Source organism: Hyaena hyaena, unplaced genomic scaffold, assembly GCF_003009895.1.
Source record: "Hyaena hyaena isolate Hyena2069 unplaced genomic scaffold, ASM300989v1 scaffold_364, whole genome shotgun sequence".
NCBI lineage: Eukaryota > Metazoa > Chordata > Mammalia > Carnivora > Hyaenidae > Hyaena > Hyaena hyaena.
In genome coordinates, this window is record NW_024080996.1 from 1,440,463 (window position 1) to 1,454,672 (window position 14,210).

The 14,210-nt window shown below is 35.6% G+C and overlaps 1 protein-coding gene across 1 annotated transcript; it reads right to left on the reverse strand.

Moving 5' to 3' along the window:
• Positions 1-13,268: 13,268 nt before the first annotated feature.
• Positions 13,269-14,210, reverse strand: LOC120243954. Its single transcript, XM_039250211.1, has one exon. The coding sequence runs from the start codon at positions 14,208-14,210 to the stop codon at positions 13,269-13,271; it is 942 nt and encodes a 313-aa protein (XP_039106142.1).

The following is a 14,210-nucleotide window of genomic DNA, read 5'->3' on the forward strand; positions in this document are numbered from 1 at the left end:
AAAAATTGCCAAGTGTTTCCTAATTTGAACATTTCAATGGTCATCAAAACCAATATTTCTAAGTTGAGACTCAGAAAACTAAATATTTAGAGAAACCAATGTAAATGAGTAAAACTGGCTTCATGACACCTTGAGGTGACCAAATGCTGCCTAAGGGTTAAGAGTCTGCAATTAACTTCTGGCAGGAATGAACGAGATCTTATGATTTTAAGATCTTTCCATTTTAAAAATATTTACCAGGAAATAAATTTCTACATAAAATCTTCAGATGTTTAAATATTGTTATTCAGATGAAACAATGCTACAGCTATCATTGTACAAATCTACCAAGTGGATTGGCCCACCATTAGTGGCGTTGTGGTCCTGGACCAAGTATTTTCCTGACTTTGCTTGAAAAAAAGCAGTATGAGTAGTGATTAAAAGGCAGGCCATAAATTCAGATTCTGATACCATCATTTAGTTAGTAGCTGATACCCTTGGAAGAAGTCAATCAATCTCTGTGTTTTGGCTTCTAAACTTGTAAAAGAGAAATAATAATATTATCCACCGTGTCATAAAATTGGGACAGATTTATCAGTTGGAAAGTTAGCATAATCAATTACTGTGTTGTTTTAACTATTAATAGTTTATCACTTGGAAAATAAGCTGTAACTTACTGACTTCAAATTACAGAAACAGAAAAGTTAATATCTCAGTCCTTCTTTGTCTTCCTTCATCTTTGGTACAAAGCAGAGGCAAAATGAGAAAACATAATTACAAACATCCTCCCTATGCAGTTAAATGGCAAAAGGATTATTTTATCATTACATGCGCCAAAGTAAACATTTCAAATGGATTAGAGTTGAATTTATGTACATATAGAAAATACAGAAAAATCTAAATATCTCTAGCTGATTTCTGCACCAGGATAAACCTGCAATCAGATCAGAGCACAAAGACTAAAACATCAGGAAGAAGGGATTAAAGAAAATCTTTAAGACCATGGAGTAGTTTTAGATTAAAAAAAAAAAATATATATATATATATATGTATGTATGTATGTATACACACACACACACACACACACACACACACAAGAATAATAACAAACAGGGGCACCTGGGTGGCTCAGTTGGTTAAGCATCTGACTTCGACTCAGATCATGATCTTGCAATTTGTGGGTTTGAGCCCCTTGTCGGGCTTTGTGCTGACAGCTAGCTCAGAGCCTGGAGCCTGTTACAGATTCTGTGTCTCACCCTCTCTCTGACCCTCCCCTGCTCACTCTGTCTTTCTCTTTCACTTAGAAATAAATAAAACATTTTTTAAAAATTAAAAAAAGAATAACAAACACAAAAGAAATAAATAACAGAAAACTAACCATAAAAATTGTTTCATTGTACTTCATCAAAATTTTAAACTTCTCTTTAAAAGACACCATTAAGAAAATGAAAAGTGGGGATGACTGGGTGGTTAAGTGTCCGACTTTGGCTCAGGTCATGATCTCATGGTTTGTGAGTTTGAGCCCCACAACGGACTCTGTGCTGACAACTCAGAGTCTGGAGCCTGCTTCAGATTCTGTGTCTCCTCTCTCTGTCCCTCCCCCACTTGTGCTCTCTTTCTCTCTCAAAAATAAATAAATAAATAAACATTAAAAATAAATAAATAAAATAAATAAACATTAAACAATAAATAAATAACATGAAAAGTTAATCCCAAAGCAATGCGTATATCTCAACAAAGAGCTTTTATCCAAAATATGTAAATAGTATTTGCAATATTTTTAAAGTTTATTTACTTTTGAGAGAGAGAGAGCACAACCAGGGGAGGGGCAGAGAGAGAGGGGGAGGGAGAGAGAGAGAGAGAGAGAGAGAGAGAGAGAGAGAATCTAAGCAGGCTCCACACTGTCACCGTGGAGCTGGAAGGTGGGGCTTGAACTCACCAACAGTGAGATCATTTCTTGAGCCGGTAGCAAGAATCGGACTCTTAACTGGCTGAGGCACCCAGGTGCCCCAATATGTACAGTTTTTAATGTAAATACAAGTAAAGTTTAAAAGTTTAAAATATATGAACAGATACTTCACAAAAATGTATTTGAATAGTTAAGAAGTATATGAAAATATACTCAATATCATTAGTTGCTGAAGACATGAAAATTTAAAACTAAATGAGACACGCCTACACACCTCCATAGGAGTGGGTGATGAAGAACCACAAGCACCCTGGCAATACCAGAAGCCTGTGAGCAGCAACTGACTGATACAAAACTGGTGGGGGACTAATATTGTTCAGCCGTTTTGGGGAAGAACTTGGTAATTCTTATAGATTGAAATAGACATTTAATCCAACAATTAAAGTAAGTCCAAATTAAAACAGACCTAGGATGACTTAGTGGGGAGACTGCTTGGGATTCTCTCTCTCTCTCTTTCTCTCTCTGCCCCTTCCCCACTCTCATGCACACTCTCTCAAGCTCTCTCTCTCTCAAAATAAATAAACTTAAAAAGAAAAACAACAGTTGCTACCAACATTAGGTAATAGCAGCAGTCACATATATATATTATATTAAATATTATGTGTGTGTGTGTGTGTGTGTGTGTATAATTAGGGGCTCCCGGGTAGCTCAATCAGTTAAGCATCCGACTTCCATCTAGGTAATGATCTCGCCACTCCTGAATTTGAGCCCCGGGTGGGGCTACGTGCTGACAGCACAGAGCCTGGAGACTTTTAGATTTTGTGTCTCCTTCTCTCTCTCTCCTCCCCACTCATGCTCTGTTTCTCTGTCAAAAGTAAATAACACTAAAAAATAAATAAAAATAAAATAAAACAGACCTATTTTATCCAATAATTCATTTATCGAAAAGAAATGTAAACATTTATTTCTACAACAATTTGTACAAAAATGTGCACGCCAGCTTTATTCATAACAACCCCAAATGTGAAACAACTCAAATGTATGTTCATCAGCTGATGAATAGATGAATGAGTGGTAAAATACATATATATATATGTACACATTATATATATGCACACATTATATATATGCACACATTATATATATACACACACATATACACACACACACACATATGTATACACACATACAGAGAATGGAATAATAGTGAGGTTTTCTTTGTGTGAGAATTTTTAGCAAGGGATCAGATTCATTTAATAGCTATCACCTATTCTTATCTTCTTAGTTTTCCTAAAATGAAATTTCAACACATTCATCCACTTTGAAAATGTGTTGTATTGGGTTCCTCATAGTGATTTATTTAACACTGAAAAATATTTTTGAGTGTGCAAAGGTTTCTGCTTATTCATTCCTAAAATCAGCAAAGTAAGATACTTCTCTTTTTCCTGGATTTCTCATTCTAGAGGTTTCTCAATTTTATTAATTGAGTTCAGTAAACCAACTTTTGGCTATGTTGATTTTATAAAATATGTTTATTTTGTATTCATATTTTTTCTGATAACTAATTATTTTTATTCCTTATTAATTTCCTCAGCATGATTTCCTGTTATTTTCCTAACTTCATTTCTTTTTTATTTATTTTTAATGTTTTATTTATTTCTGAGGGAGAGAGAGAAACAGCGGGAGCAGGGGAGGGTCAGAAAGAAAGAGAGTCACAGAATCTGAAACAGGCTCCAAGCTCTGAGCTGGCTGTCAGCACATAGCCCGGCTCGGGCTCGAACCCACGAACCGTGAGATTATGACCTAAGCGAAAGTCGGACACTTAATCGACTGAGCCACCCTGGTGCCCCTATCTTCCTAACTTCTTGAAATGGAAGCTTAAATCAGTATCTTCAGCTTTTATTTTATCTAGTATGTGCACATAAGTTATACATTTCTCTCTAAACCCCACCTCAGCTTAATCTCACAAGTTTCAATGTACCAAATTTACAGTATTATTCAGTTTAAAATATAATTTGTGTTTCATTATTTTCACTGTCCCATGGATTACGTGGAAGTGAATTGTTAACTTTCCAGAAGTTGGGCCTTTTTTTTTAGGTAGTCCTGTTTTAGATGTTTATCTTAATTTCATCATGGCCAGTGAACATACTATGAATTATCTAAATTATTGAAAATTGTTTAGAATTCTTTATAATGAAGCATAAGATCAACTATTATAAGTATTCCCAATGCATCTTACAGTATTATACTTGCATCCCAAGTATTGCAAGTATTCCAAATGCATCTTAAAGCATGTTATTTGTTTTTGAGGGTCTTGTGATATATATTATTTCAGTTATTGAAATACATCACATATTGAAATAATATGCATCCACTTTATTAACAATGCTGTTTAGATTTTGCATATGTATAATGATTGTTTTTTGTCTGTTATTCTAACAGTTATTGGGATTAGGTACGTCAGTGTCTCCTACAAAATTTCTGATTATCTCTTTATCCCTTTAGTTGTTCAAGCCTTATGTAAACTTTTATTGTTATGGAACCGCCCCTTTTATAGTTAGTAATGTGTCTTGGTTATAGTCTCCTTTGTCTGATATCAATACATCGTCATGAAATTTATTTTTAGCTAGTGCTTGCAGAGCATTTAACTGTTGTCCATCTATTTAATATTTCTGTATATTTTTTGAAAGAGGTAATAGGTGAAACAGTTATTTTAAAATAGCAGCACATAGTGGGGCCTGGATGGTTCAGTCAGTTAAGCGTTCGACTTCGGCTCAGGTCATGATCTTGCTGTTTGTGGGTTCGAGCCCCACGTCAGGCTCTGTGCTGACAGCTAGCTCAGAGCCTGGAACCTACTTCAGACTCTGTATCTACCCCTCTCTCTGACTCTCCCCTGCTCATGCTGTGTGTATGTCTCTCTCTTTCAGAAATAAATAAAAACATTAAAAAAAATTTTTTAATTAAAAAAAATAGCAGCACATAAAATAACAACAAGTAAGCATCAAATACATCAAATCTAACACAATTTGTACAATGTTTATACATTGTGTTTATACTAAAACATAATCTTGAGATAAACTAGAAAAAAACCTTAATAAGGAAAAAGATTTGCCATATGCATGGATTAGAAGACTGAAGAGTGTAAAGATATTCTTCCAAAATATACAGGTAGCTTCTACATATTTCACTTCCTAGATATAATTTCTTTTTTTATGTTTATTTATATATTTTTGAGAGAGAGTATGAGAGAGGGAAACAGAGGATCCAAAGCAGGCTCTGCAGAGCCCAACGTGGGGCTCAAACTCACAAACAGCGAGATCAAGACCTAAATCAAAGTCCCCCACTTAACTGACTGAGCCACCCAGTCACTCTTTCTAGATAGAACTTCTAAACAGATAATCAATATATTAACACACCATTAGGGTCCTGAAGGGATCATTTGGCTACTTCTGGTCATCTCATGGATTTATAGAAAATATCAGCTTAGTATAATATCAGAGGAGAATCAAGATATTGATTCTCAAAAGGTTTTAAATATTGTACCCTAGAAACTCAAGCACATTTCCATGTGCAAGCCTTTGTGCTCTGTATCCCTTTCTCCTTGTATCCGTTTTTACTTAATGTATACACATTGGATCAGTAAATGCCTTTCTTTCTAGAATCCTATTTGTCCAAGTCAGAAAAATTTTATGTCAGGGTCAACACTTCAGTTGCTCGATATGATCATAGACACAATTTATTGTTATTTCATATAGGCAGGTCACACAGGTAATGATCTAAAAAGCTACAGGTAACACAGAGTTCTGTGGGCTGGTTGCTCTACAGCCAGAGGTAGAAGGCCATATTTGAACACAGAATGGTCAGGGATTCCTCAATATGGTTGACCCGTGTTATCTAGGGAAATTACAGTATTCACAAAAATGATGACTGTAAACATAATTATAATGCAAAACAAAAGTTCTTGAATCACCCTCCCTGTGCTGTTGGTCCATTCCTGAGAGAGAATATAATTTCTGCAGAATATCTCTGATAAAGTTTTTTTCATTTTTTTCTGAAGGTTACCTCCAGAGTTCTAAACAATTTGTTAATATTGCTATTTCTAGAATTATCAACTTTGAATGCTAAACTAACTGTCCATGTTTTAGGTAGAATTACTTTTTATTAAAAAGTTAAAGTGGCAACCATCACCTTCTCTCTCATTCCAATATCTGGTAGTTGGATTCCACTTTTGATATTTTCTTAATCACTTTTGGATATTTAAAAATATTCTCAAAACCCTTTTATTCATAACTTTCAAAATTCTCTCAACTCATCTGGAGAAATTTTGTCTGTCTGTTTGTTCGCTTAATATAGGATTTCTGCCCCTATTCTAGACATTGTTAATCAGAATCTCTGAGGGTGAGAAAGTTTACAGAACTGAACTTCCTAAGAATAAAATTAAAAGAAAACAAACAAAACCATCTAAGTAATTCTGGTGATTGTTGGGGAATAACTGGATTAAGAAATTAAAGTCAGTCTATTGGTTCAAATGGAGAGCTTCAGGGATTTCTCTTTCTTTGATTTAATTGAGCCAAAATTACTGAGACAACAGAGTGCCAGACACTGTGATGAGATATAGAGATATGAAAAGTAAAATGACATATTCCCTCCTCTAATAGAATTTAAAAATCTAATGCCTATTCTGTTACATATTTTTCAATACCTTCTAAAGATTAAGATGTAAATGTTGTGATCATCTAACTTACAGATAAATAAGATTGGGAGGAATAGCCTAATAATCAATAGTGAAATAAACTTTTAATACAATTCAACAGTTCTGTGTTAATAGCTGGAGAAGATTATTGTGTAAAGATTTGATTTTAAGAAGATCTAATATGCCTTATACTTAGACATAATGTGGCAATAAAATCAGAGTGAAGCCAGAGAGAAATAAAAATTTTGAATGGTTTCCTTAACTGATTCAGAGTTATGAACCTAAATATATTTGAGTTTTTACTTATTTAAAAATGTATTTTCTAATCAATTCTTGGCCTTTTGGCTAAGATCAAGTGTAAAAATGTATTTTCTATTATTTATCTGTCGTAAGCTAATGTCCATGGGATCAATATGAGGCTCTGAAAAATATCTTTGCTTGAGAAACAAACTATGTCCCCTACACATAAAAACAAATTAAGCATATAGGGGTCCATGTCTATTACATTCAAGTTTGGTCATTAAAAATTCAGTGTATATGACAATGGCAATAAAAAGTCCAACCAGGGCCAGTTTAGATTATAAATCATGTAACATTAAAGAATGAGGTAAGGTCACTGAACATCATAAATATTGAAGGCTTTTCCTTTCACCATTTACTTACTTGGACTGTGGTAGTCATGGTGGGGAGTACAGTTGGAAAGAACACTATAGAATTAAACTCTGTGGAGTTTTCCTTTTGTGAGTTCAGCTTGGTTTGAGAAATTGCCACTCCATCATCATACGGTGTAAATCCTATGATCAACAATACCCCCATATAACTATAACTTCTGCCCTAAAGGACTACCAGGAGGCAGAACCCAGACGCTGAAAATAGTCCAAATAAACAAGTTAAAATTTGGTGGAGAAAATAATTGTTGACTTCTAACATAAGTTAAAAAAAATTCTTCCCATACAAGGTATGTGGTTTGAATGTAATTTCTATGAAAACATAAAATAAGCATATTCCTTATTAAATTAATAAAGCCCATAGAACAGTGGGTAAAGAAATGGCAATGGGGGCTTTTGATTTCATTTATAAAAATGCTAGACTTTGATGATGAATAATCCACATAAGATCTTTAATATAGCTTCCCCCCAACTCAAGTGCTGAAGAACTGGAATATCATGAAATGATCATAATGGTGCTGAAGTATTGGTTTTTAGCCCTTGGGGTAGTGGGGACAGCTTAAGGACATACAGAGCCCCTTAGCTGGTCACCAACAGCCACAAAGTACCTCATTCACTTAGCCCATTATGTCACATCAATATTAAATATTCCCAATGTGCCATGAGGCTGAGAAGCACTGCACTACACTTATCTTCATTTATATCCATAGTTCTGTATTAGTTATGGATTTTTTTTGAGGAGGGACACTGACACTCTAGAAAGCATGCAGAAGCTGTTAAGAGTTTGAAAAATATTTGAATGTAGTGGGATAACTTGCATTATCAAACAGGAAGAGAGTTCATTGTGTGTATGTGTTTGAAACATTTGTGAAAATACATACCCTTTAGCCAATGTAAGGAAAAAAATATTCTAACATCTGAGTTATTAGAAATGGAATGCACTACTTACTGTTAGTGATAAAATACACTCAACCATAAACCAGTTGATAATCCACATTCAGGAACACTGGAGAAAAGATTTTCTTAACTGAATTTAGGATTACAAAAATCCACACTCTTGCCCTTCTCTATCTTTTGTTCTTGTATCGTCTTCCTCTGCCACAAAACATTTGGCTTCTTTCAGTTCCTGGAATATGGAGTGTTTTCTCAGCCGTCTACCTTTTTATTTGCTATTTTTTCCACGTGTAATGGTTTACCAGTTCTTTGTTGTCTGTTAAATATTATTTTTCTTTTCAAATCTCATTTAAATTGAAGAACTTTTTAAAATTTTCTTTTTAATGTTTATTTATTTTTAGGAAGAGAGAGAGACAGAGTGTGAGCAGGGGAGGAGCAGAGAGAGAGAGGGAGATATAGAATCCAAAGAAGGCTCCAGGCTCCAAGCTGTTAGTACAGAGCCCTATGCAGGGCTCAAACCCAAGAACAGCAAAATCATGACTTGAGCCGAAGTCAGACGCATAACCGACTGAGACACCCAGGCACCCCTAAACTGAAGAAATTTTTGAAACATTATCCAATTCCTTGTAATTGATCAGCACTTTTAACTGCATCCTCAGAAAACTGTCATTTCTAAACAGCACGTTTTCAGACTTGAACTACCGTATAAGTCAGATGATGGATCAAATCAGACTTATTCTCCTCTGTGTCCCAAGTATATAGCACAAAGTTTGGGACATTAAGGAGGATTGCCAAAAGTATTTTATAAGTTAATCAATCAATAAATGTGTGGAGGAATATTTGCCTGAATTCCAAGGTAATTACTTCCAGACTTAACAATCTCAAATCACAAAGGTGAGATGAACATACTCACCTCTATTCTTCCTAGAAACCTTAAGCCAAATTGTATTTCTAACGTGCTCTCAGAAGAGAATACACTAATTCTGGTGCTGAGGATGTAGCACTCTGCTATCTTTAGTGCCAAAGGGGCAAGCACAGCTCCTGGTCTCTGAGCCCCTTTTTGAGCTGGCCTGTGACACAGGGCAGCCATCTCCAAGTGTAGGTCTCCAGTTTGTGTTTCTCCAGCTTCAGAGCAGCAAACCCCTTACCTTCACAGTCCCCTGATCAGTTCTGATCACTGCTCTCTGAAGACTGGTCCTGATTTAGGCATGTCAGGCACCAAATAAGGTGGAGACAAATGCTCTTGAGGATTTCCATGTCTCAGGCAACAAGCTCTTGAGAAAAGAAGCAATTGCAGTTGGCATTTCCCAGTTGTGTAACTTTTTCCTTCTAGAGAGATTCTTTTACAATTCTGAACTTATAAATTAGTGAAGATTTTTTCCAGGATCACCTGAGGGTTTTTTTGTTTGTTTGTTTGTTTGTTTTTAATGCAGAGACTGATCCAGCAGGTCTGAGTGGGATTTGAGATTATGCATTTCTTACAAACTCTTAGCCAGTGCTTTGGGTTCACAATGCACACTGTGAATAGCAGGTTTTAGAGGATCAGGGCACATCCTGACAGGGTATCTTATGTGGAATAGGGTTACTGATTTTAAAATAATGGATTAAACCATTTATTTCCTTGCACAAAATGTTTATTTTATGCACAAGTAGGTAATATACTTATTTGATTCAAAAGTAAAATCCATGCATAATTGAATTTTGAAGTTATAAGACAAGAATTCAGAATATTGATATAATATTTGCCTTTTTGAGATCCTTGTTATTAATAATTCCATTTGCTAAATTGTGTATTTAAAGACAGTATGGTAAAACCTTGGATTGTGAGTAACTTGTTTTCAAGTGTTCTGCAAGATGAGCAAACATTTCTAATAAATTTTAACTTGATAAATGAGCCATGTCTTGCAATACAAGTAGTACATGATGTTGAACATCACATGATCACAACTGAGCCCATGGTTCTTGAAACTGGCTTTGATATATGAGTGCTTTGGATTACAAACACATTTCTGAAATGAATTATGTTCACAAACCAAGGGTTTACTGTATTTTTATTATTAGGCATCTATGTTTTATATTCCTTTTCTTTATTATACATTTTCACACTTTTTTCACAAACAGGAATATTTGGAAGGATTCTAATCTGAATCAAGTTAAATTGGATGCTCACATCAGAACTCTTATAAAATACAGTTAAATATATCAGATTCAATTCTTTTTAAAGGAGTTTAAGGTTGGTTGCATCTTACTGTTTCTCAATTTTAGAATTCTACATGTACATTTTAAAACATCAAAAACAGTTGTTTTTTTTTTAATTTTTTTATTTTTTTATTTTTTCAGAGAGAGAGAGAGACAGCGTGAGCAGGGGAGGGTCAGAGAGAGAGGGAATCACAGACTGAAACAGGCTCCAGGCTCTGAGCTGGCAGTCAGCACAGAGCCCGACGCGGGGCCCGAACCCACAAACCGCGAGATCATGACCTAAGCGAAAGTCGGACGCTCAACCGACTAAGCCACCCAGGCGCCCCAAAAACAGTTTTATTTTTAATCTCAATACTAAAGGTGCAGTCCATATCAATTAAATCAAGATTTTAAAGTCCGAGGTCAGATATCAATATTTGTTAAAAGCTTCTCAAACTTTAGTGTGCACAAGAATGACCTAGGGATCTCGTTCAAATGCAGATTCTGAATTAGTAAATCTAGTGTGTGGCTTGAGGTTATGCATTTTAAACAAATTCTCAGGCTATTCTAATCCTGCTAGCGTATGGATCACCTTGAGGAATAAGGTGTTAGATGATCTCTTGTTTTGAATCCCTTCCGCTATAATTCTTTCAGATTCAAGCAAGGTCCCACATGTCCATGCATTACAAAGCTTCTTTTAGCTTTGGGATAGCAGTGGCTGCAGGATTCTGGGAGGTTTATGGGAGAATACAATGTGTCAGGAAAGCCCCCTTACAAGTGAGCAGACTGAGACAGCTACTTCAGTGTCCTGAATAAAAAAGTGGGAACTTGCTTAAAGTCAGAAATGGGAAGAGTATGAACAGACCTTTCCATAAATGATTGTACAATAATGAAAATTATTAAGTCATAATACCAATAGTATTCATTCTGTCAGTGTGTATGTACACATTCAGGAGAGGATGTATAAAGAGAAACAAGGAGACAAAATCTGAATGTTACTAAGACTTATGTGTCCAGTTGAGTTGCTAGGAATTGTTACCTAGGTTTAGTGAGCTTCATCTTGCGAGTTCAACCATCATTGCCCTTCCATTTCAACTCACCTCAGTTCAGCCATGTCTGAATAATCCACTTTCCAAAAATCCCTTGAGACGCTCCTTCCTTTCTAGCTCCACTGTCACTGCATGAAGTGTCTTGCTTAGAATGATCAAATAGCTGCTGACTGGTCTTGATTCAGCTTTATTGTCTTTCCATCCATCTTCCATCCCAGCATAAGTGTGATACTTCTAACATGTAAAACTAATTGTTTCACTTCCCTGCTTAAAAAACGTGTAGCACCTCCCTCACTAAAATAAGGATATATATCTTATGGTTCAGAGGTGACTCATGAACTGTCCTCTGTAACTTTTTGCTTTTTATAGCTTTGCCATATCACCCAAAATATAACATGATCTTCTGGGTCGGCAGAGGCTTTCCTCTCTTTCTTGATGAGACCATTACCTTTCACATAGTCTGTATTTCATATAGGAGCTTAAGCCCTGGTAATTCAAAGGTCCACTACCAGAACTCTTTTTGTTTGTCCTGTGTGAGTCTTAGGAACCACATATAATATGTATGGTGAAGTTGTAGCTTTTAACCTTTGCTTCATAGAACTGATGAAAATTAAGTCAAATAATAAAATGAGGGCTTTTAAAAATAAATGTTTGCAATCAGTGAATGAGTAGTTAATGGGTACAAGAGTGGTAAGGTACTTATTTTTGTCTTGTATTTGGAAACTATATGTAAATACTGCAACTTTTTATATAGGTGAATAACATAGAACATTATGCTAAGAACATTGATCTGACAATAATGATGTGGATGGTTTGAATCAGGAAGAGACAAAAGATGACTGTTTAGAATATTATGTTACAAGATTAAATGCCCAGAAACAGAAGAACAAAATATGAAAAGGAAGAAGAGCTATCTCAAAGAAACAATTGTCATGAAATGGCAACTCTTTCTAAATTATTGGGGAAAAGTATTTGAACCACAAGAAACAATACAACTGAGAAGGATTTTTTGTTTCCATACCAATTGCTTCATAAATTCCATACGAGCATCACTGGTATGAAGATACGACAATGCTATTTGGGCTGCTTTTATAAAACGTGTTGTTCTCAAGTATAATAATATGAAACTATGTAATGAGTACCTATAATGAGATTCTACAATGAGTCTCCATATTTGCTGTTTTGGCTTTGATCAGAAGAGGCTTGAAAGACTTTTCTGGTTTTCATTGTATCAAATGAAATAAAAAAGTGAAATTAACATTGAAATTATTTACAGGAAAACATCAGTCACATAGGGAACTGGAGATGACATATGTGCAGAAGGAAATTCTCAAAGACATCTCAGGCCTAGCCACAGTCATCTGGGACCAAAGTACCACTTTGAATAAAATTGTTTGTCCTGGAGTCAATTTTGTAGAAAGATCATTATTATGTTTGGGAATAGGGCACCTACAAATAAAATAAGGTTCTTTTTCCTCATCTTTCAAAGGAAAATAATACTAGTGACTTCTGTGAGAGAATACTATAAATATTAAATAAAGTTATTTACTTAAAGTGTTGGGCACATTACTTGATATTTCATAAAATCTCAGTAACATATGTTACAATTATTATCTTCATATCATTATCATTGTTCTTATTGTTGTGTGTATTATTGCTAAACATAAAACTAAGGCTCCTTTCATACTCAAGAGTGTTTGATTTCATTCTTAGTATTTCTCAATACATATCACTGTAATAAGATTCAAAGGAGTGGCCTGGAGGGAAATTTAGGAATTGTGTTATAAGGGGAAGTGTCATTGAGTTTCCAAAGATTTGATCAATAAACCTAACCCATTACATATCTCAGCAAATCAGTAAGACCTGCTTCTGATATGACATCATGATATTGATTCTATTCATAAATATGAACATTTTCTACTGTCCAAAACTTTCTTCAGGGCAAATTTGACATCCTTATTCCGCAGACTATAGATGAAGGGGTTCAGCATGGGCACAATGATGGTATAAAACACAGAGGACACTTTCCCTTGGTCCATGGAGCTCACAGATGATGGCTGTAGGTACATGAATGCAGCAGATCCAAAGAAAACAGCAACAGCTGAGATGTGGGAGCTGCAGGTGCTGAAGGCTTTGGACCTTCCCTCAGTGGAGCGGATGCGGAGGATGCTGGCAATGATGAAGATGTAGGAGGCAAGGATGGTTAAGGCAGGAGTCAGAATGTTAAACGCACTCAAGACTAGAACCAATAATTCATTGATGAAGGTGTTGGAAGAGGATATCTCCAAGAGTGGAAAGAGATCACAGAAATAATGGTTAATCACATTGCTCTTGCAGAAAAGAAGTCTCATCATAAAAACTGTATGGATTGTAGATCCAATGATGCCCAAAATATAAACTCCCACTGTAAGCCGGAAGCAGATGTGTGAAGACATGATGACATTGTAAAGCAAGGGGTTACAGATGGCGGCATAGCGGTCATAAGCCATTGCAGCTAACATGTGACACTCTGCAATAGCAAAGATGAGGAAGAAATAGAGCTGAGTTATGCATTCTGGGTAGGAAACTATGTTCTTCTCTATCATGAAGTTCACCAGCATTTTGGGGGTGATGACAGTGGAATGGCAGAGATCAATGAAGGACAAATTACTGAGGAAGTAGTACATGGGTGTGTGCAGGTGAGCACTCAGCCCTATCAGTGTGATCATGCTCAAGTTCCCCACCACCGTGACCACATAGACTCCTAGGAAGAAGAAGAAAAGGGGTAGCTGGAATTGTGTCTTCTCTGTTAGGCCAGCGAGGATGAATTCAGTTCTTATGGAGTCATTTCCAGGGTCCAT

Excerpts from the sequence above, each read along its gene's own strand:
- LOC120243954 (XM_039250211.1), bottom strand. The coding sequence starts at position 14,210 with ATGGACCCTGGAAATGACTCCATAAGAACTGAATTCATCCTCGCTGGC.